Raw genomic sequence first — 24823 nt, forward strand, 5'->3', positions numbered from 1 at the left:
CTGGTGCATCCTGCATGGCGCTGCACATTGGGATTGGGCTCCGGTGTGGAGAGCCCCTCGTCCTGGGAAATGGAGTAGTATGGAGTGGTGCGTGGACACACAGGCAGTCACCCAGGGGCCACAGGTTCCCCAGGGAGGGCAGTCAGGCCACGAAAGGGGCTTGTTCCTTTGGTGCCAGCCCGGGTGGCTCCTCTGGCCACCCACCCACCCCCACCGGGTTTGGCGGCAGCAAGTTTCCAACAGGGTTCTCTGAACTTTGGGGAATTAAAAATAGGGATCCCAGGTGCGGGCACGAGGTGCTCTTGGGGAGAGTTGAAAACACTCTGCCCCACTAAACACAAGCACTACTATGATGCTTCCCTTTCCTGCGTCCTTTTGTAAACCTGGGGTCAGAGGAAATTTTCCCATCCCTCTGCCCATGGTGGGACCCAAATACTGCCGGGGGAGGGCTTCCTTGGACATTTTTCACTGTGTTCTCCTGTTAGGCCTAAAGAAATTGGTTGAAATAGCAAAGGTGGTAGTAGCAGCCTTAAGGGAAACAGGGCCCATGGGGAAAGATCACCCTAGGAAGGGAAATATGAGGAAGGGTCAGGACGGCAGGCCCAGGACCCAACGAGGGAAGAACCAACGTGCCTACTGCAAAAAAGAAGGACACTGGAAGCGAGAGTGCCCAAATAGAAGTGCCCAGCCGTCCGTAACTTAGAAGAACGACGGGGCCAGGGCTTCTTTCAACTCAGCCCCGGGAGCCCAGGATCATCGCACAGGTAGGGGGCAAACCAGTTAATTTCTTAATACATACAGGGGCTACACATTCAGTCTTAACTGAGCCTCTGGGTCCACTAACAACTAAAAGACCTCAGTTCAAGGAGTGACAGGTCAGACTGCCCTCTATCCTTGGACCACTAACAGAACTGTAAATCTTGGAAAGGGCACTGTTACGCACTCTTTCTTAGTTATGCCTGAATGTCCATATCCACTGTTGGGGCATGATCTCCTCTGAAAGTTATAGGCTACAATATCATTTATTGAGAAAAAGCACACTTTACTGTAAACCTGGAACATCGAGATCGACTCCTAATTTCCCCTTCAAAAATACTTGTAACATGCCCTTTGTCAGAGGAATATCTTTTACAGGAAGAAACCCCAGGCCCTCCAGAAATGGACCCCGAGACATCGGCTTACATGAAGGAATTACAACATCTCTTCCCTTCTGTCTGGGCTGAAAACAATCCTCCTGGACTAGCTGGCCACCAGCCACCAATTGTGGTTCAACAGCTTGCCATGGTGACTCCAGTCAGGGTAAGACAATACCCCAGGAGCCACAAAGCAAAAAAGGGCATTGCCCCTCATATTCATTGGCTCCGGGACGCTGGGATTCTGGTTCACTGTCAATCATCCTGAAATACACCCTTACTTCCAGTGTTGAAACCTGGCACCAAAAACTTTAGGCCGGTGCAAGATTTGAGGGAAGTTAAAAAACGGGCTGAGATCATACACCCGATGGTCCCAAACCTCTATACTCTATTGAGCCTACTCCCACCAGAACACCTGATCTATACAGTTCTGGATTTAAAGGATGCCTTCTTTAGCATCCCTTTAGCCCCTGTTAGCCAGCCTATCTTTGCACTTGAGTGGACAAACCCTGAAGAGAGATTTCTGGGGCAATTAACCTGGACAAGGCTGCCCCAGGGCTTTAAGAATTCTCCTACTCTATCTGATGAAGCACTCAGTTCTGACGTATAAGCCTTCAGACAAGAGCACCCTAAATGTACCCTACTCCAATATGTAGATGACATTCTCCTAGTGGCAAAAGACAAGGAGAACTGCCAGAGAGGTACTGAGCACCTCCTGGGCACTTTACAGACATTAGGGTACCGGGTCTCAACCAAAAAGGCTCATCTATGTTCCCCAGAGGTTACTTACCTGGGATATAAGATCAGCAAGGGCCAACGGACTCTATCCTCTAGCCGAATAGAGGCAATTTTGCAGATCCTGGCCCCAAAAAACAAGAAACAGGTCCAGGAATTCCTAGGGGCAGTAGGATACTGCTGCCTATGAATCTCAGGATTCGCAGCCATTGCTAAGCCACTGTATACATGTACAGGAAGGGCACTATTTTTGACTTGGACTGAGATAGAACAGAAAACCTTCGAGACTTTACAAAGAGCCATGCCCTGCCCAGTTTGGCTCAGTGGTAGAGCGTTGGCCTGCGGTCCAGGGAGGCCCGGGTTCAGTTCCCACTAAGGGCATGTACCTCGGTTGCAGTTTGTCCCTGGCCCTGGTTGGGTCGTGCGGGTGGCAACCACTCGACGTGTCCCTTTCACATCAATGTCTCTCTCTCTCTCTCTTTCTCTCTCTCTCTCTCTCTTTCCCTCCCCACTCTATCTGAACAAAAAATTAAAAAATGTCCTCGGGTGAGGATCAAAAAAAAAAAAAAGAGCCCTAATTTCAGCACCTGCTCTTGCCCTACCGGACCCTTCCATTTGTATGCAAGCAAGGCTAGAGGCATAGCAAAGGGAGTCCTCACTCAAAACCTGAAACCCTGGAAGAGACCGGTAGCCTACTTATCCAAAAGACTAGATCCTGTAGCAACCAGATGGCCAGCCTACCTCAGAGCAATGGCAGCTACTGCACTCCTAGTACAGGAGGCAGACAAGTTAACTCTAGGCAAAAGTTAGCTTTAACTGCACCCCATGCAGTTGAGGCCCTTCTCCAGAGTGCTCCGGAGCACTGGGTGTCAAACACCAGAGTCACCCAGCTCCAGGCGCTCCTCCTGGATCAACCTCACCTCAAATTCCACAAAACACTGGTTATCGATCCTGCCAGCCTGCTCCCTGACGATAACCCGGAGGAACCTCTACACGACTGCCTGGAGGTAATCGACATAGTGCAGACGGCCGCCCAGACCTCAAGGATGTCCCACTGCCATCATCAGATGAGGTATTGTTCACAGATGGGAGCAGCTATGTCCAGGAAGAAATCAGGTATGCTGGGGCAGCAGTAGTAACTCAGGATGATGTCATCTGGTCACAGTCCTTGAATAGGGGAACTTTAGCCCAATAGGCTGAACTCATAGGCTTTCCGATGGGACAAGGGGAAGTCAGTAACCATCTACTGACAGCAGATATGCCTTTGCCACAGCACACATGCATAGCGCCAGCTACAGGAAACAAGGGTTATTAACCTTGGCTGGGAAGGACATCAAAAAAGGAACTCCACAGAGGCACAGGGAAATCTGCTGTACCAGGAAGCTTGAGAGGCAGCCCTAAAAACAGTGGGGCCTCTCCAGATACACTAAGTCAGAAAATAACCTAGCCAAGCAAAAACAAGACATAAAGGAAATCAATGGATGGTGGACACTGCCTGATGGGAGGTTGTTGGTTCCAGAGGCTCTAGGTCGAACTTTAGTCAACCAGCTGCACCAAACTATCCACTTAGGTTTTACCAAGCTTACTGAACTCCTGAGAGGCAGGTAATGTCTAGCAAGGTCACAGGGAGAGGGATAAGGTGGAGGGAAGCAGGAATGTGTGGGTCTGAGTAGGGAGGAGGAGAAGGAAAGCTGGAGGATGTGCAGACAGCAGGTGGACTGAGCAAGCTCTCAGGTTCATGTCAGGGGAAGAACTAGGAAAGTCACAGAGTGTCTATGCAAGTTAAAGAAGGATTACACAGAGTAAATAAAAAGATAAGAAAGGACAAAAGAAAGGGACATACATATTACATGAAGACAGGACATTGGAGAAATACTCAAGAAGGAAAAAAAATAGAACACTGAGAAAGGGAGAGCTTGCCCGTAGTAATAGAATAACAGTCTGGGATGTAGTACAGGGAGTAACAGGTTTAGGCTACTCCTGACTCTTGGATCAGACAATGGTTCTGCCTTTATAGCAAAGAGATCATAGGACATCTCTAAAGGGTTAGATATATATTGGAAGCTCATTGTGCTTACCCCCCACAGAGTTCTGGGCAGGTAGAGCACACGAACAGGACCTTAAAGGAAACCTTAACCAAATTTACTTTAGAAACTGGTGAATACTGAACCACTCTGCTCCCATCGCACTCTTACAGTTCTTGCAGGCCCTGCAGTCTGCTCAGAAAGATGTCCATAAACACGTCTGCGACACTCTGCCTGTGCCCCCTTTCCAGCCCCGGGACGCCATGTGGGTAAAGAAATTCACCACCCAGGGACTAACTCCAGCCTGGAAAGGACTATACACTGTCATCCTGCCTGCACCAACAGAAAAATATCCTCGATATTTTTCCCGATCTGGCTACACCATTGCTGGCTGAGGGGGAAAAAGCAAAATGGATGGTTCAGGCCTCTCCAGATAAGACTCTGATTTTATTGGGACTTTGATTTTTCTGGTTATGATTATTCAGGGGAATCCTTATAGGCCTGGATCCAATGGAACTGGGAACTTAAAAATGGTTCTACAGAATAGGAGAGGATTAGACCTCTTATTTCTTAAGGAAGGAGGATTATGTGTTGCACTGGGAGAAAAATGCTGTTTTTATGTAAATAATTCAGGAATTATTCAAGAAAGTTTATCACTAATTAGGAAAAATATCGAGGAACAAGCAAGAAAAAGGCGACAATCTGAAAATTGGTTTACAGCTCTATTATCTGCCATTGCTGGCCCTCTCGCTATATTATGTTTACTCCTAGCCTTTGGGTCATGTCTAATAAACAGCCTCATAAAGACTAAGTCTAGTTAATGATTTGACTTGTCAGGAAAACCAGTGGGGAATGACCTGGACCCCGAGGCTAATGCGACTAGATTCCATTCTTATGTAGGCCCCTTGGTTAAGGCAACTAAATGACTCCATTTTTATCATCAATGGACCTTCCTCAATATTTTTCCAATGATAGGTTAATTACCCATGAAGTAAAGAAATTTTGCCTGAGATTATAGTTGCCCCACGTGTTGGGAGGCATTTGCAGTTTCCTTATCCATATTTGCAGGCATTTGCAGGTACTTGTGCGCCAATGAATAATGCTAATTTTGACTTCTGTAATAAATGTCACTCCCACTATTGCACTGGTCCCCAGAGCAGGGGGGGTGGGGGGCAAAGGGGGATAGGGCTTCTGACTTTAAAATTAGACTGATAGAAGAAGTAAACCACCATTTTAATTGAGCCACCATCTTAGAAATGACATGACCCCTTTTGCTTCCTGTTTCTGTAAATTGCTTACTGCTTTCACGCCAAAAGAATGCCCCGCCCACTGCTTTTGTGCCCAAAGAATGCCCTACCCAGCCACTATAAAGCTAGGCATGCCCTACAACTTGGGGCCCAGAATTTGGAGACTGTCTCCTCTGGGTCCGCATGCGTAAATAAAGGAACCTCTTTGCTTCCTCCAGTGTTCTGTCTGAGTCTTTTCCATAACATTTTAGTTCCCTGACTGGGAAACAACTCACACGAGCAGGCAATTGCCACCGGTGAGGTGGCCGTGTGGGCGCTCCGTGGAGTCCTGTGATGGAGAAAAGCATATGCACCGACCATTTCGGGTCCCTGCCCATTCTGGGCTCCACAGCCAGCTGTCAGTGAGGTTCACACCCACCCGGGCTGCCGGGGAAACGAACCAGACTAGCTTCAGGGTCTGCACAGCTTCAGGACCGGTGAGTGCCCCAGGGACTAGGAGCCCGAGCACAGGCCCACCCTTGAGGTGGAAGGAGAGACTGATCACCTCTCAGGCCTTCTGGCCACCAGGTAGGGCAAGTCCTAATGGGAGGGAATGTTTAAACTCTTTTGAATGTCAGTGCATGAATGAGTGTGAATGTCTGTGTGGCTCCACCAGAGCAAGCCTACGGAGTCTGAGTGGGCCCCAACCTGCGGGACTGTGGTGACCTCATATGGCTCAGGGCACAGTCCCTCCCTGCGAACCTGATCAGAGTCAGGGGTTTGTACTGACCTGCCAAAGCTAAGAGGCACCTAAATCCCCGCAAGGAGAGTGGCTAGGTGGGCAAACCCAAAACCCCCACCCCTTGTCTGTCTGCGCCCTTACGGGAGGAGAAACCATGGGAGGAGGCCCATCAACAGTACTTGACCGCATGTTGCAGAATTTTGATCAGTTCTGGGGCCAGGATCCGAGCATGACCCCAAGCCAATTGGAAACCTTCTGTCCAGCTGAATGGCCTAGTTTTGGGGTAGGCTGGCCCCCTGAGGGAACCCTCAACCTAGGAATCATACGGGCAGTACATCTGATAGTAACAGAGAGGCCAGGACACCCAGACCAATGCATCTACATAAACAGATGGCAGGAACTAGCTCAGGACATGCCAAAGTGGCTCCAACGCTGTGCTGGGCAGAAGCCAAAATTGGCAGGGGTAACTGGAACAAAGAAAAAAACATATTGCCAAATGCGGGCAGTCTATGCCCACGTCCTCGTGGTTCAATCTAAGGAGGCACGCCAACTCCCTGTTCTCAAAGGCGACCCAGAGGAAGAACCACCCATCCCCTTACCCCCCCATATGTGCCTGAGATGGTCCCCTGGGCCCCCGAAATCGACACTCCACCACCTTCTGTCTCACCAGTCCCAGAAGCGCCCCCGGCCTCCCCAGTCTCGACAAGGCACCAGCAATGGCAGCCACTCCAGATGCCTCTCAGGGAGACCCAGGCCCCACCACAAATTGGGCCAGATGGTACCGAGCAGCCAGGACGAACCATTGTTTATTACTAACCGTTTACCACCACTAACCTCTTAAACTGGAAGCACCATACTCCGTCCTACTAAGAGAAATCCCAAGTCCTGATTGACCTTATGGAGTCCATCATGCAGACACATCATCCCACCTGGTACGACTGCCGACAGCTACTCCTCACGCTGTTCATCACCGAGGAGCGAAGGCGCATTCTCCAGGAAGCCCACCAATATCTAGAGACCACGGCGCCCATGGGCACTTTAGACCCAGCCCAATGGGCAAGAGCAGCAGCACCTGAGGCCCAACCTGACTGGAACAACAACTCAGAAGAAGGAAGGGCTGCACTTCAGAGATACAGGGATGCCTTCTCTGCAGAATCCGGGTCGGGGGGGCCTGACATCCTACTCACAGGTCAAAGGTAGCTAATGTGACTCTGCGGCCTGATGAATGCCCTGGGGATTTTTATGAACGTCTGTGTGAGGCCGATCGGATATACATCCCGTTCGATCCTGAAGGGCCAGACAACCAGAGAACAGTCAACACGGCGTTCATCTCCCAATCAGCCTCGGACATCAGGAAGAAGCTTCAGAAACTTGAGGGCTTTGCCAGAATGAACATAAGCCAACTAACAGAGGTTGCCAACAAGGTAACAATATCAGAGAGGAGGCAGCCGAGTGGGAGACTCAAAAAAGAATGGAGAAAAAGGCAGCCCTCCCAGCAGCCGCGCTAGGAAAGCCCCTGCCACCCAGGAAAGGCCAGCGGCCAGAAGGAAAAAACAAGCCTGCACACTGGAGTGTGGAAGCAGACCAATGTGCATACTGCAGAAAAAGGGGACACTGGAAAAGAGAGGGTCCCAACCGAAAGAAGAAAAGGCAGGCTGATAGGCAATTGGGACCTGAGACCCAGGCACCTACCATCCTCAGTCTGACAGGCCTAGACTCGGACTAGGAGAGACCAGGCTCACTACACCTCGGCACCCATGAGCCCAAGGTCCAAATGACAGTAGGGGGCCAAACCTTCCGCTTTTTGGTAGATACTGCGGGAGAACATTCAGTAGTAACAACCGTGGTTGCACCTCCCTCCGGGCGTGAGATCTCTATCATTGGCGCCACTGGACAGCCTAGTGGCCCCAGACAGTTTTGTCAAGCCCAAACTGTAGAACTCGGGGGCCACCAGGTAAAGCATGAATTCATGTACATGCTGGAGTGCCCGGGTCCACTCCTGGGACGTGACCTGCTTTCTAAGCTAGGAGCTCAGATCTCCTTTAGCCCATCGGGAGAGGCTCACCTACAAGTTGGCACCCCAGACCTCATAGCAGTCTTAGTTCCTGGGAAGAACATCGACTATATAAGGAAGCGGAGGAAGGCCAACGGGAGCCCACAGAGGGAAGGGGGATTGACCTTCGAAAGAGATACCCAAAGGTCTGGGCAGAAGACAACCCACCAGGATTGGCAGAGAACAATCCGCCTATAATTATAGAACTGAAGCCAGGAGCCGGACCGAATCAGATCCGCCAGCACCCCATCCCCTGGAAGGCCAGGCTGGGCATCACAGAGGCAATCCAGAAGCATCCGAGGGAAGGTATACTTGTCCTGTGCCAGTCTCCCTGGAACGCGCCCTTGCTGCCAATGAAGAAGCCAGATGGGAGCGGATACAGGCTGGTATAGACCTGGGAGCCATGAACGAGGCAACAATCGCCCTGCACCCCATGATACCGAACCCATACATGCTCCTTAGCCAGCTCCTGCAGGAGGCGGCCTGGTTCACCTGTTTGGACTTGAAGGACGCCTTTTTCTGCCTCCGACTTGCAAAGGCGAGCCAGCCACTCATTGCTTTTGAACGGGAAGACCCCCACACTGCAGCAAAGACCCAACTGACCTGGACCAGATTGCCACTGGATTTAAAAATTCACCCACTCTCTTCAGAGAGGCCCTGGCCAGAGACTTCAAACCATTTACTGATACAGAAACGGACCTAGTGCTGCTACAATATGTAGATGGTCTCCTACTAGCCGCCCCCACATTGGACCGGTGCTGGGAGGGCACCTGCCAGCTCCTTGAACTGCTAACAAAGGCAGGGCACCGGGTCTCATGGAAGAACGCACAGGTGTGTCAGGCCCAGGTAAAATATCTCAGATTCCTCATTTCCCACGGGAAACGGGTCCTGGGCCAGGAAAGGAAGCAGGTCATAATGGCCCTACCAACTCCAGCCACACGGAGGGAACTTCGAGAGTTCCTGGGGCGGCTGGGTTCTGCCGAATCTGAATACCAGGTATGCAGCATTAGCCAAACCACTTTAACAACTGCTAAAAGGCCCAGACAGAGCACCCCTCTATGGGAAGCTGAACAGGAGAAAGCCTTCCAGGCTATAAAATGTCATCTTGGGCCTGCGCCAGCCCTAGGGCTGCTAGAACCCAGTTGGCCTTTCAGCCCCTACACCCACAAAAAGGAGAAAATAGCATTAGGGGGTCCTTACGCAACCAATGGGACCGTGGCAAAGGCCAGTTGCACACCTGTCTAAGCAACTGGACAACGTAGCAGCAGGCTGGCCGCCCTGCCTGAGGGCCATAGCTGCAGCTGTCACTCTCTTACAGGAGGCAGACAAACTAACACTGGGGCAAGAGATCAACATATTTGTTCCCCACGCGGTATCTAGCCTTCCGGCTGGACAGGGACACAAATGGCTCCCCGACCCGAGACTGACACAGTACCAGGGACTTCTCCATGAGAATCCCTGAGTGACAGTCAGCACTGTCTGGCGAATAAACCCAGCTACGTTCCTCCCTGCTGAGCTGGGAGAACCAGACCACCACTGCCTCGAGACAACTGAAGAGGTGCACGCCAGCCGACCCGACCTGCGGGACCAGCCTCTGGACAAGCCAGACTTAACGCTCCGCAGCGATGGGAGCAGTTACATGACTGAGGGGAAACGAATGGCGGGTGCGCTGTCGTGGACAATGAGAAAATAATTGCAGCAAAGCCCCTGCCGGCCGGCTGGTCCGCCTCTGGGCATTAATTAGGGCGCTTGAAATAGCAGAAGGAAAAAGGGGCAATACAGACTCTTGGTGCGCCTTCGCCACCATACACATCCATGGGGCAATCTACCGAGAGAGAGGACTCTTAACAGCCAAGGGAAAAGAAATTAAAAACAGGGCAGAAATAGTTCGACTGCTAGAAGCAGTCTGGACCCCTGTAGGAGTAGCAGTAATGCATTGCAGGGGCCACCAGAAGGAAGACAGAAGTAGTCCAAGGGAACAGAAGGGCAGATCAAGCAGCAAAGGCAGCAGCTACAGAAAGGGAGGCCCCGACAAATCCCCGTACCCCAGTCATAAAAGGTATCCTATTAGAACTGAACCTCAATCAACCAGACTACACCCCAGAGGAACAGAAATGGGCCATACAAGAAAACTGCCTCCAAATGCCCACCGGCACATGCAAACTGCCAGGTGACCGATCGGCTCTACATACCCCAAGGCCAGGCCAGCAATCTCATCAGGCAATGCAGGCCATCACACGCCTAGGGAAAACACCTCTAGAGGCCTTACTCGGGAGGTATTACTACTTCCCTAACATGTCTGGACTATGTGCAGTGGCAGCGGCTCAATGCCTGGCCTGTGCCAGGAACAATGCACCAGGTCACCTGAAAAGGCTTCCTGGAATACAACACAGGGGGAAACAGCCTTTTGAAGACCTACAGTTTGATTTTACTGAGATCAGACCAAGCCGGGGATACAGATACTTACTCGTATTAGTCTACTTTCTCTGGATGGATAGAAGCATTCCCCACCAGGACAGAAAAAAGCAGAGAGGTAGTCAAGGCCCTCCTCAGGGAAATTATCCCCCGCTTTGGGTTGCCTATGACCATTGGCAGCGACAAGGGGCCAGTGATTGTTGCAAAAGTGCTCCAGGAACTAGCAGCACAATTAAAAATTACTTGGAAGCTACACACTGCTTATCGCCCTCAGAGCTCAGGAAAGGTGGAACGCATGAACCGGACTCTAAAAGAAACCCTTGCAAAGTTCCATCAGGAGACCAACCTGCCCTGGCCAGACCTGCTACCCTTAGCATTATTCAGGGTATGAAATGCCCCTAATGTCACAGGGTATACACCATTTGAGTTGGTTTATGGAGGCCACCAGCCATACTACCCCTACCTAGAGGAGAGCTTCAGATTATAGGGGAATCAGGGCAGACTAAGTATGGTCCAGAAGCTAGGGGAGACACTTAGCCAGATACATCAGGCCGGATTAGGCCAAGGACCCTTACCACGAGGCGGGCAGCCCACTCACATAAACCAGGGGACTATGTGTGGATTAAAGACTGGAAAAAGAAACCCCTCCAATCCACGTGAACCGGGCCCCATCGTGTCATACTAACAGCCCCTACTGCACTTAATGTTGCAGGAGTCACCCCCTGGATCCATCACAGCTGAGCCAAGAGGGCAACAGAACCAGCGGGTTCCAGGAGGATGGATGGGGACCCAGAGGACCAGCCGCCATGGTTGCTGACCCTGAAGCTGAAAAGGAAACCAGGCATTGACGGAGGCTCAGAGAAATGGACAATTGCCCAGGATGGTACCTGACTGCAGTGGGAAGTTTTGCTATAATATTAGGAATTGGACCGATGACTATAGCCCCACAGAATGGAACACCTGGAAGCAACTGGCTTTGGGGGAATATATCTTGGGTTTGTCTGTCTTTTGGATGCTTAATATGCTTTGCTTAGCAGACCCTGCCCCAATTCAAGCCCCTGTAGCAAGCTATAGATTCCCTGCATAGCCCTTCACATATGCCACCGCTATGACTGCGGAATTCCTACAATGCTTTCTCCCAGGTAGCAACCAGGCTGGGCCCCACACACGTTTCTGGGACAATAAATTATATGTGATAGGGAAATTGGGAGGGACTGTTGGATACCAGAGTCAGAAGTGTCAGGCATACAGGTCCCTGGGTAGACAGGTTTGTTGGAGTACCTCATAATATGGACCATAGTCCACTGTAACCAGGCGGGCCACGGCCAAAATACTGGCCCTGAAACGGTATCAGTAAAGATATCAACTCCTACAAAGGTCTGAAGACCCAGATTAGAGAGATCTGTATCATGATGCAATTGGCAGCAATAGCAGCTAATAGCATCAAAAGGGGGAATGATAGAGGAAGTAAACCACCATTTTAATTGAGCCCCCATGTTAGAAATGACCCCTTTCGCTTCCTGCTTCTATAAATTGCTTATAGAAAGCAAACTGGGTGACGCAGGTTCGGGTTTCCCGGAGCAGGCAGGTTTCCATGTAAGCCAGCATCCCTCTGTGTGGGGCCTCTGTGGGTATCAAGCTTCCCACTCCACTCCACACCTGGCCCCAGCTGACCACCTGGCAGCCTCGGCCTCCTCTGGCCTCCGCAACCAGCGAGCCCACGTGGCTTCAGCTGGAAGGGGCACTTGAACACTCTGGGCCCTCGGAGGCCACTGGATCCTAGCCCACAGTGCCTTGACTCCGATAGTAAAAGGAGCCAACTTCTCGGTGACGTTCTCTGCTGCACTGGCAACTTAAAATCGAAAGACAGGGAAGACACCTTGGGAGGCTGAATCTTCAACCTGGCTACCGCCTAAGGAGCCGAGCGCCTGGCAGAGGCGCTACTCCCTGCCAGCCTCTTATTTGATGGGAAGCGGATCAGCGCCGATTGCCCTAACCCAGAATGGCAGGTTAGTCCATCGCTACATAGAGGTGGAGATAAGAACGCTGGGAGACGTCAAGATGAGAAGAACGAAAGCATCCTTTTCTTCATCCAACATGGAGGCATAAGTTACAGAAGAGAGAGACTAAGCCGAAAAGACAAAGCATCCAGATGGCAGAAACAGCGGACCTAGGGGGGGTGGCCGAAACTGACACTAATCTCACCCAAGATGGCGCCGGAGGTTATTAGCGGGAGCGGGAGAGAGGCGGTGCTTGCCCTGGTCCAAGATGGCGGCAGCGATTGAGGCGAACAGAGGGGCGGGGAGCGCTGGGAGCATCTTTGCCCTCCTCCATGATGGCGGCCGCCGTGGGCCTGTCCCGGGCCCCGCCCCGCGGCCTCAGCCCCGCCTCCTCGCCCCTCCCACCGCCTCCTCGCCCCTCCCACCGCCATCTCTCAGGGCCGAGTTCGGGCGGTGGTGCTCGCAGTAGGGTTGCGAGCTTCAGGCTTTAGCCATGGCGGCAGCGGCGGTGACTGCTGCGACCAAGGGGAATGGGGGAGGCGCGGGCCGGACTGGGGCCGGCGAAGCCAGCGGCGCACGAAAGAAGAAGGGCGGGGGGCCTGTGGCCACGGCGTACCTAGTTATCTACAATGTAGTGATGACAGCGGGGTGAGGCTGGGTTGAGGCTGGGGCTCGGGGAGGCGGGGAACGAGCCTGGCTGGTGAGGGGGCTCCGCGGGCGGCGGAGCGGCCGGGCCGGCCCACCGTGCGCCGCGCAGCCGGGCGGCCCGGACCCGGCTTCTGGGCGCTGAGGGCAGCCGGTCGCTGAACGGCCATGGTGCCTGCCCCGGACTGCCGCCTGGGCGCGGGCCGAGCAAGTTCCCCGGCAGCGGGTGTGCCCCGAGCAGGAGTTCGGGGCTCCCGCGGGGCACGGGAAGGCTGCCCAGGCGCGGGTCTGGAGGGCCTGGGGAGCACGGGGCGCTGGTCACTGGCCCAGGCCTGGGGGCGGTGTGCGGGGCGATCCTGCAGCGCGGGGAGCCTGGGCGGCCAGTCACGAATGGCGAGCTGTTTCCCCCTAGGGAGTGGGGAGAGCTGTGGCTGCGGAGTGACCATGTGTTTAGGCGGCTGTTTTCAAAATCCAGGCTGAGCCATATATAATCTGAAAGGTAATGGAAAAGCTTTCAAAGTTTTTGACCAGTGACGTGAGCAGAGCTGTGCTTCAGATGAGTTTAAACTTTTTTTAAGGATAGATTGGGGGTGGGGAAGGCACTGGAGGTGGAAGGCAGAGCTCCTGGGGAGGAGGGCAATAGATCGCCAATCGGGTTTACCCTCTCTCGTTTCTCCCTCATTGCAGTCCATTCCTTGTCCCAGCGTGTTTTTAGTTCTAGTTCTGACACTAATTAGATGTGTGATTTTGGATAAATTTATTTCTCTTGGCTTCCGATTTTTCATCTGCAAAACTGAAGGGTTTGGCTCAGGGATCTTCCGGGTTCCTCCAAGTCTTTGATTCCATGATTTTTGGTGAGGGGGATCACAAGATCAGACCATTTGTTATATATTTTTAAATTTGACTTGTGTGTAAAACATTTTCCTTAATCTTTTTCTTACGAAATTTTCAAGCGTAAAGAAAACTTGAAAGAACTATATAGTGGACATCCATTTATTTATTTTTTTTAATCCTCATCCAAGGACATTTTTCCATTTTTTGTACAGATAGAGTAGGAGGGAGAGAGAGGAAGAGAGAGAGAGGGAAACATCGATGTAAAAGGGACACATCGAGTGCCTGCCACCCGCACGACCAACCAGGGCTGGGGACAAACTGCAACCGAGGTACGTGCCCTTAGCGGGAACCGAACCTGGTCTCTCCGGACCGCAGGCGGACGCTCTAACCGCTGAGCCAAGCTGGCCAGGGCTGGACATCCATTTTTATTTGTTTTTACAATGGGCAATGCATTGGCGGGTGCAAAATTCAAAATATATACAAGGGCATATGGTGAAAAATGTCCTTCTCTGTCTTCCCTTGCACCCAGACCCCTTCCCTGGAGGCAGTTTATTTTGTGTATCCTTGCTGATACAAGTAAAAATGTATATGCATTTCCCCCTACCCCCATGCCCATTTTTAAAACGCAAGTGCTAGGGTCATATTAACAGTTCGGCACCTTGCTTTTTCACATACAAAAAAAAAATACATGTTAGGAGAACCATAGGCTTTATTGCTAGTATTAGAAATCTAGAGCCTATTTCTCTCTACTCACAGGCCAACAAAGAAATATTACAGACCCTTGGCTGGTTTGGCTCAGCGGTTAGAGCCTCAGCCCATGGATCAGAGAGGCCCGGGTTTGGTTCCCCCTAAGGACATGTACCTTGGTTACAGTTTGTCCCCGGCAGGGTTGGCGTCCTGTGGGTGGCAAAAATAAGTATATTACAGATGCAAATTTTCTTTGTCACATATGTGGTCACAATGATTTTAAAAGAGTATTCAGGATTCTGTATGTATTTACATTTATATGTAACATTCTTGCCTTAACAAGGGCATTGATGAGAGCATTGGACCTGGAGAGGGATTTTAGGGTACATTGAGGAAGGAAGAAGTCATTATTCCTGGGCAATGAATGTAGAGAAGAGGGTGGAGGGTAAGAAGTGATATCTAGAAAGAGAAATTGGGACTGTGAGAGTAAAATAAGCTTTTTTTCTAGGCTGCTAATGCTGGACTAGTTACACCATTAAGGAGTTCGTTTTTTTCTTTTATAAATTGTTTGGTGTCTTTGTATGACATTTTGTAGAAATAACATACAATACCCCATTATATAGTTGAGAATATACAGATAGGTAAACCTATTAGTGCCTTCAAGGAGACATACCTTAATAAAGGTCTATTTGTTTCCTTATAGAACTTAAATGAAAAAATTTCTGGGCCTGAGAAATTTATTTTTGAGAAGGACAGAAGAAAAGAAATATTTACAGTTACATATGCCTAAGTGTTTTCCTGTTTTGCTTTTTGTATTGATCTGGATTTCTTTACTGAATTGATTTTGGGAAATTCAACTTAAAAAAACCTTTTATTCTTTAAAAAAAATCTAACCTATTCTTGCAATTTAAAAAGGATAGATTTTAAGTTATGGGTATGTTTCAGTGAGATACTTGGAAAATGGCTTAAAACATCTTCTCTCCACCCTATTATTATTACTGACCTTTTAACTACACAAGCCATTTAAATTTTTCCTTAACACTTTAGTTTTCCTCTTGTCTTAGACTCTCTGGCATTACTTTAGCTGCTCAGGGACCAGTTTAGATTATTCCTTTCATTTTGGCCTTGTTCTCAACAGGCAAGGTTGCCAAAAAGCCGAGCTCCAGATGCGTGAGGTGCCACTGTGCTTTTTCAGAGTGCTCTTGTACGGTGCAACATTTCTGTGTATTGGCGTTTGAGAGTTAGAGTTGGTAAATCCAGATCACTGATTCTTGAACTCACCATTAGCAATATCTGTAATGACTACATCTTCCTATTACCTTAAATCCTACTTACCTTTTTTTTCTGATTGCTCTTTTTTCTCTTTTTCTAGGTGGCTTGTTATAGCTGTTGGTCTCGTCAGAGCATACCTGGCTAAGGGCAGCTATCATAGCCTTTATTATTCAATTGAAAAGCCTTTGAAATTCTTCCAAACAGGAGCCTTATTGGAGGTAGGTCCTGAGATTTGTTGTTGTTGATTTCTATTGTTATAAAAAAAAAAAAATGCTACTAAATTATATTGAAGTAGCCTCATCTGTTGGATTTGCTTTAAATTTTGAATACTTGCCTTATAGTGTACTATAATGGTGATATCTGGACCAACTTTTTGATATTCTAGATGAAGTACAATCTCATTTAATTTGTGTTACCTGGAAAATATTTTACATTCTACTTCTGTTGGAAATCAAGTGAAACAAGCTTATATTGGGATTTTTAAAAATTCTACAGACATACTAGGGAAGTATTAGCAAACTCAGATGCTTTAAGGGGCCAGGCATTTAATGGAGACAGGAAATTGCTGGGTATAGTATGTCAGGAGTGGTAGATAAAAGAAATGGCAGAGCCTGTTTAAAGGCATCCAAATTAAAAAATGTTTTTAAAAAAATATGTTTTGTTTTGTTTTGTTTTTTTAGTGAAAGGAAAGAAGAGAGAGAAACATTGATATGAGAGAGAAACATTGATATGAGAGAGAAACATCGATTGGCTTCCTCCCGCAAGCCCCTACTGGGATCGAACCTGCAACCTGGGCACGTGCCCTGACGGGGAATCGAACAAGGCCTCATAGTCCATGGGACAATGCTCACACTGGCCAGGCTAAAAAATAACTTTTTAGGCAAAAGCTTATTAATTTTCCTTTATTAAGGGTATCTCTAGTCCTGTTTCCTGGGGCCAGTATATGTTAGGATTTTTGAGCTGCAAGTGATAGAAACCCAATTCAAACTATTTTAAGGAAAAAAAGGAGTTACTGGTTTCTGTGGTTGATAAAGATAAAGGTTCAACTTACAAAATCAGAGGAACCACCTCAGGAATGAGAACCAAGGGTTTGACATTGCCACACTCTTTCCATCTCTTATCTCTGCTTATCTATTTCTTGTTGAATGTTGGTTTTAGACTCTCCTACTGCAGACTGCCTTCTCCACATAGTAGGAAACAGGGAGGGAGTTGATTTTTCTGAGCATCTGGTGTCCCAGTTCTAGGGAAGGATTCTGGTTGGCCTTACTTAGACCAATCGCTCTTGCCAGTGAGGCAGGTCTAGGAAAAGGGAAGTGAGGATAGCTTTGGGCACTCAAAGTTAGTAGCTACCATGGTTTATTATGGTGAAAAACCTTCAGGCTGAAGAGACCTGGTATTTCGTCTCATTTCACTGAGCCTCCAGGGCAAGCCCATTATGACATTCTGAAGGCTATATAAGAAAAGCATTTACATCCATGATATGAGTTCTGATACCTCAACCTCTCACCCTCTCATTTGAAAGCAGAAAATTTTAGTGGTTTTTTTTTTCCTCTCAGGAGGCAGAGAGATTTCAATACTGTGTACGTACACATTTTTGGGAGATGGTATGATGAAATGGACTTCCAACGGGAGTCTGAGTACCCTCATTCTAAGTATGCTGTTTTTACCAACTTAACTCTATGAATTTGGGCAAGTCATTTATCTCTTGTTCATCTCATTTTCTCATTTCTAAAATAATAATGTTAAAGTAGATTTCCAAAGCCCTTTCCTGTCCTAATAGTTTGAATCTGAGGAAACAAGCAAATTTTAGTGTGGGCCATTTTTGAACTTAAGAATTTTGAATTATTTTTTTTAAACTTCTTTTTATTGTTGAATGTATTATAGATGTCCCTTCTTTTTTCCCACCTTGACCCCCTCCCACCCCTCTCCTGCCTTCCCCACACTATTGTCTGTGTCTGTTGGTTATGCATATATGCATATGACTTCTTTGGTTTCTGTCTTCCTGCCCCCACCTCCCCCCTTCCCTTTGAGGTTCATCAGTTAATAACTAATTTGTACTTCTTAATCCCTTCATCTTTTTCATCCATCCCCTCAACCCCCCTCCCATCTGGCAACCAACAAAAAGTTCTCTGTATCTATGAGTCTTTTTCTGTTCTGCTTGCTCATTTTGTTTGTAGATTCAGTTGTTGGTAGATACGTGTTTATTCCATTTTATTGTTCATATTTTTTTATTTTCTCCAAGAAGACCTGTCAACATTTCATATAATACTGGTTTAGTGGTGATGAACTCCTTTAGCTTTTTCTTGTCTGGGAAACTCTTTATATGATCATCGATTCTAAATGATAGTGTTGCAGAATAGAGTAATCTTGGTTGTAGGTCCTGGCTTTCATCACTTGAAATATTTCTTGCTACTCCCCTCTGGCCTGCAGACTTTTTTTTTTTTTTTTGAGAAATTGGCTGACGGTCTTATGGGAGCTCCATTGTAGGTAACTAACTGCTTTTCTCTTGCTGCTTTTAAGATTCTCTCTTTGTCTTGAACCTTTTGCATTTTGATGATGATGTGTCTTGGTGTGGGCCTCTTTGGGGTTCATCTTGTTTGGGACTCTCTGTGCTTCCTGGACGTATATATCTGTTTCCTTCACCAAGTTAGGGAAGTTTTCTGCCATTATTGTTTCAAATAGATTTTTGATTTCTTATTCTCTCTCTTCTTCTGGCACACCCAAGATGCGAATGTTGGCACTCTTGAAGTTGTCCCAGAGGCTCCTTACACTATCATCATTTTTTTGGGATTTTTTTTTCTTTTTGTTATTCTGATTGGGTGTTTTTTGCTTCCTTATATTCCAAATTGATGGTTTGCTTCTTGGCTTCACCTACTCTACTATTGATTTCCTATAAATTATTCTTTATTTCATTTAATGCATCCTTCATTTTTGACTGGTCCTCTGTTATGCTACTGAGGTCCTCACTAAGTTTCTTGAAATTTTCACTAAATTCATTGAGTGTCCTTATAACCAGTGTTTTGAACTCTGCATCTGTTAGATTGCTTATATCCATTTCATTTCATTCTTTTTTTAATCTTCACCCAAGGACATTTTTTCCATTTTTTTTTGTTCAGATAGAGTGGGAGGGAGAGGGAGAGAAACATTGATGTGAAAGGGACACATCGAGTGGCTGCCACCCGCACAACCCAACCAGGGCTGGGGACAAACTGCAACCAAGGTACGTGCCCTTAGCGGGAACCGAACCCGGGTGTTTCTGGACCGCAGGTCGACACTCTAACCACTGAGCAAAACTGGCCAGGGCTCATTTCATTCTTTTCCTGGAGTTTTGTTCTGTTCTGTCATTTGAGACATGTTTCTTTGTCTCCTCATTTTGGCTGCCTCCCTGTGTTTGTTTCCATGTATTAGGTAGAATTGCTATGTCTCCTATGCTTCCTAGGGTGGCCTGTTGTAGTGGGTGTCCTGTAGGGTTCAGGAGCACAGCCTCCCTGGTCTCTTAGGTGGCCCTCGAGGTGCACCCCTAGTGTGGATTTGCCGACTCTTGGCCTGCCGGGTATTGTCACAACACAATGAACTATAAGCAGGCACGGCTTGGAGTGAGAGGGAGCATCACAAGGGAGCAAATGCTTCTGATCTCTGATGCAGCCTGATTTATTTGCAAAGCAGTTCGCTAGATTACATGGTGTTTTAGGTAATAAGTCCTTGAGATGGCATTTCTGCTGTCCTTTCAGCCAAGCCCAGCATTCTTCTTGTTCCAGCTGTCTCTCACGGAGATACATAAGAAACACATTCAGTCTTGGGCTATAAATCCAATTGGCCCTTTCAGGGTAACAGTCCAACCCAATATGCATACCTTATCTATTCTCATGCGTAGTTTGATCCTTGGCCAGGCCCCGAGAATGCATACATCAAGGTTACATTTTGTTCGTCCACCAAACCCCCAACCTTGTATGGACTGTACACCCTTTTGTTGTAATTGAGTCTTGATTGCTATTGGCTTGTCAATGGGAGGGTTTTACTCAGGCTGATCAGCTGCAAGGACTGGCTGTGCCCACTATCCACTGACCTCTGACTACGTTGGATGATCAGCTGTGCAGCCACCCCCCTCCCCCACCATACAGAGCAATACTTACTTCAGCTGGGCTTTGGTACCCCCTGAGTCCATTCCTTGAGTGTGTCACTTGTGGAGGTCGTTAAGTTGGTGGTGCTTTGATGTGGTCTGAAGCTGTCCACTGGGTGTGCTGACTTTGGGGCAAGGTCAACCACTACCTGTGTTCTACCTTGGGCCACCAGGCATAAGCTACAAAGGGATCTGTAGATGGCTGCTTGTAGTGTTAGGCCTGGGGCCACTTAATGAGAGGAATGGGGCTAGCTGAGGCCAGATGCTGCTTGTTTGAGAGAATTTAGGAAAATCTGAAGCAGGAGCCAAGACAGGCCAATCCTATGGTAAAGCCACTGGAAACAGCTTGGGTGGGCCCAAAAGTTGAGTGAGGCTGGGCCTCAGGGAATCACCAGAGCAAAGCACACTTCTAAGTCAGGTTGTTGGAGTCCCAGATATGCCACCCCTCTGCCAGCCCTGTCGGGGATGGGTTCATCAAAGGAACAACGGCTTCTGCCAGCATGTCTGCCAGCACCCACATGTGGGACCAGCCTGTTCGTGCCTCCTACCAGTCTCGATGTGGCTTCTTTAATTTCGTAGTTGTAGGAATTCATTCAGCTTGATTTCAGGCAGTCTGAAGGATGTTTGTTCTGTAGCTTAGTTGTAATTTTGTTGTGGTTGTGGGAGGAGGGGAGTACTGCATTTACCTATGCCATCATCTTGACCAGAAGTCTAGTTTTGAATTTTTTTGGAAGTGGGCAGTAGTGACTAGTACTTTGTCTCCCAGAGCTTTGGTCAATACAATAGTCTCAAGCTATAAAGAAGGAAGTTTGGGGTCAAGACGATCATAAACTGCCCAGTGCTTAATATGGTAAGAAGTTGTGATACTGTGCCCTGGCCCATGTAGCTCAGTTGGTTGGAGCGTCATCCGTACACTGAAAAGTTGCGGGTTCCATCCTTGGTCAGGGCACATACTTAGGTTATGGGTTTGATCCCTGGTTATGGTGCATATTATGTTTCTCTCTTTTCCCCTTCCCTTCCTCTCTCTCTAAAGTCAGTAAAAACATGTCCTCAATGAGGATTTAAAAGAAAAAGTTAGAATACTTCAATAATTTAAAGGGGATTCTATCTCTGTAAGACTTTATAATATTGAAAGTGTTATTTTAAAAATTTAAGTATATCACCCTGGCCGGTTTGGCTCAGCGGTTAGAGCGTCGGCCTGTGGTCCAGAGAGACCCAGGTTCAGTTCCCGCTAGGGGCATGTACCTCGGTTGCAGTTTGTCCTCGGCCCTGGTTGATTGTGCGTGTGGCAGCCACTCGATGTGTCCCTTTCACCCACTCTATCTGAACAAAAAATGGAGAAGTGTCCTCGGGTGAGGATAAAAAAAATTTTTTTTAAGTATATCTTAGGAAAGGTTGTGACATTAAATAGCATGATACAAAATCCACTCAGGAACCAAATCTTAGACTTTGAAAGATTAGTCCAAGGCTATCCCTATAGAATTTTTAATAAGGATTTAAGACAATAATTTGGATTTTTGGTTTTATTTCTGTTATTCCCACTGAGAATCAAATAAGTAGCAAATCCTGGGTTTGATTTTTGGGAAAAGAACTCTGCATAATGCAGTGAAGACTCCCAGAAATATGCAGAGAATTGGCAGTGATTGTAGGAGACTCCTCAGCCTGGGACAACAGGGGAAACTTACTAAAACCACACTTCTTGCGTTGTCAGTTGAGGAGTGTTTTATTGCTCACCCAGCTTACACTGTACAATAATCACATGTGCACAGTATTGTTTAAAGATGAGTTATCCTTATGGGAACTATTAGTGTTTACCAATATAGCTTGTTTACAGGTAGAGAAAAGGAATGCAGGGAGGTCAGCTACTCATTATGTCACTATGCTGAATGTTATTTAGTAGGTTCTGTGGGGTTTTGCTTGAAAAGCAAATAGAGATTACTTGTTCTCAAGAAACTTTAAATCTTAGGAAAACATAACACATTGCCTTTTAAAAGATTTAAAAAAATTTACCAACCAAGTGCAAGTGGGCATGTAGTGGGTAATATAAATAGACAGTTTTATTTCTCAGAAAATTATAGGATTTTTTGCAAAATAGGTGCCAAGATATATTGACCTGGTGTTACAGTAATATAGCTTTATATAAAATGGATACAGCCCTGGCCAGTTTGGCTCAGCAGTTAGAGTGTTGGCCTGCGGTCGAGAGAGACCCGGGTTCGGTTCCCGCTGAGGGCACGTACCTCAGTTGCAGTTTGTCCCCGGCCCTGGTTGGGTCATGCGGGAGGCAGTCACTCGATGTGTCCCTTTCACGGCAGTGTTTCTCTCTCTCTCTCTCTCTCTCTCTCTCTTCTCTCTTCCTCTCTCTCCCTCCCACTCTATCTGAACAAAACATGGAAAAATGTCCTCAAGTAAGGATAAATATATATATATATATAAATAATAAATATATATATAATATATATATAAAATGGATACAAATCCTAATTTTTTTGTTCATACTCATTTAATAATGTCTTGAGTATTTCTTTCTTTTTTTTTTTTTTTTATTCTCACCCGAGGATATTTTTCCATTTTTTTGTACAGATAGAGTGGGAGGGAGAGAGAGGAAGGGAGAGAGAGAGAGAGAAACATCGACGTGAAGGGACACATCGAGTGGCTGCCACCCGCACGACCAACCAGGGCCGGGGACAAACTGCAACCGAACCTGGAAACCGAACCCGGGTCTCTCCGGACCGCAGGCCGATGCTCTAACCGCTGAGCCAAACTGGCCAGGGCAATTTTTTTTTTTTTTTTTTTTTTTTATCCTCACCCGAGGACATTTTTCCATCTTTTGTTCAGATAGAGCGGGAGGGAGAGAGAGGAAGAGAGAGAGAGAGAAACATTGATGTGAAGGGACACATCGAATGGCTGCCACCCGCACGACCAACCAGGGCCGGGGACAAACTGCAACCGAGGTACATGCCCTTAGCGGGAACCAAACCCGGGTCTCTCTGTACCGCAGGCCGACACTCCAACCGCTGAGCCAAACGGGCCAGGGCGAGTATTTCTTATAGTAAACTTTCCAAATTATTTCACAGGTGATAATTTAAATAAGTACGTGTTTGGGTCTCTGTAATAGGTCCTGTGGAGGTTGACCCTTTGCTAATAAAAAGCTTAAAATCTTATTGGATAGGTGATTATAATAGGACCCTTGGCTGGAAATTATAGAAACCTCCTTTACTAACTTATACAGTAAGGGAGATTTATTGTAAGGTACAGGATGTTCCATGGAATCCAAGGACAGGGATGCCACTGGGCCTTAGGAATGGCCTGTAGTCAGGGACTGGAGCACCATAGGGAACCCACGAGTTCTGACTCAGTATCTTATCTTTGCTAGTCTCTCTCTGTCTTTGTCTCTGATTCTTTCTTGTCTTCTTGCAGACTAGTTTTTTTGGTTTTTCAGTCTACATAGCAGACAATGGTAACAACAGAAAAGCTCCTAAGATTGCAGTTCCTGCCAGTAGAAAGAAGCTAGTTGGAAACAGAATCTTATTCCCAGTTCCACATTCCCAGTGAAGGGCCTAATTTATCCAGCTTGATCAGGAGTTCATACCTAGACTAGTCACATGTACACAGGAGCAAGGTCACGTTATGTAGAAGTTGGAAAGAAGGGGCAATTTCTAGAAAGGGGGGTGTTAGGTGGAAAGCCCAAGTAGTATTTACCAAAGTACTGAGATGCAATACAAGAAAGATGATAGTGTATGAGATGATTTATAAATTGACAGAAAGTAGTAAAATACTGATAATCTGTGGGCCAACAGATCAATGTGTGAACAAATACAGTGTGTGTTGCATTGAGTATTGAGTAATTCTGAGAGCTAATTAACATAGGTAGCAAAAATATATTTAAAGATACAGTCATGGATGAACAAAATGAGGTGTTTCCATACAATAAAATGAATGAATGATTGGTACATATCATAACATGGATGAATCTTGAAAACATGCTATGTGAAAGAAAGAAGCCAGATACAAAAGCCACATTGTTTGATTCCATTTATATGAAATGTCCAGAATAGGCAGATCCCTAGAGACAGAAAGTAAATTGTCCATTGCTGGGGGCCCAGAGGAGTGACTGCTAATGGGTACAGGATTTCTTTTTAAGGTGATGAAAATATTCTTGAATTGGTAGTGGTGACAGTTGTATAGCCCAGTGAACATGTAAAAACCACTATATTGTACACTTTAAATGGGTGAATTTTATGATATGTAAATTATATCTCAATTTTTTTAAAATGCCATTAATCTACAATGAGCTTTGGATAAGTTTTTACTTCATTCTTTTTGTTTTGTTTTGTTTTTGGATTCATGATATTCAGTGACAAGGACAATTTTTTTTTTTAATTGATTTGAGAAAGGGATGGAGAGAGACATCAGTGTGAGAGAGAAATACTGGGTTACCTCACCACGTAACCTGACTGGGAATTGAACCTGCCACCTTTTGGTGTAAGGGACGACACTCCAACATTGATGTTTCTTTCTCTCTCTCAACTGTGCTACACCAGCCAGGGCAAGGACAGATTCTTTTGTTTGCAGCTTTGTTAGAGTTGAGTGAAAAAGATTAGAAAATAGTATATTGATGCTACATTATATCAGTTTAAAATTGTTTTTGAGAGAATTTGGGTTTCTGAATATGTTTAGTTAACATAAGACTAATTGTAGCAGACACTTTCAAATACTTATGATTGGATGTGCCTCTGACTGACAGTGAGGATTCCAGTGGGTTGAGGTTGTCTCTGCGAAGACGTTGATCATTGAGACTGATGCAGTCCGTCTTCAGTATATGTACATTGCTCTCTGTGCCATTTACCTGCCATTGTCCATCTTGGAATACCTGATGGACCACTGGAACTCCCTTTCTTCCCCAACCTCTTTCTGATCTACTGCTTGGAACCCCCTAA

At 47.1% G+C, this 24823-nt stretch overlaps 1 protein-coding gene across 1 annotated transcript in view; it reads left to right on the forward strand.

Annotated features, from left to right (window-relative positions):
• The first annotated feature begins 12775 nt into the window (after nucleotides 1-12775).
• HACD2 (3-hydroxyacyl-CoA dehydratase 2) overlaps nucleotides 12776-24823 on the forward strand; it is a 109169-nt gene continuing 97121 nt past the window's right edge. The window contains exons 1-2 of the mRNA XM_036243281.1: nucleotides 12776-12976; nucleotides 15867-15984. Of these exons, the coding sequence (XP_036099174.1) occupies nucleotides 12822-12976; nucleotides 15867-15984 (273 nt within the window). The 5' untranslated portion in view covers nucleotides 12776-12821. The remainder of the gene's footprint in view (nucleotides 12977-15866; nucleotides 15985-24823) is intronic.

This window comes from Molossus molossus, unplaced genomic scaffold, assembly GCF_014108415.1.
Source record: "Molossus molossus isolate mMolMol1 unplaced genomic scaffold, mMolMol1.p scaffold_m16_p_5, whole genome shotgun sequence".
In the NCBI taxonomy this organism is placed as follows: Eukaryota; Metazoa; Chordata; class Mammalia; order Chiroptera; family Molossidae; genus Molossus; species Molossus molossus.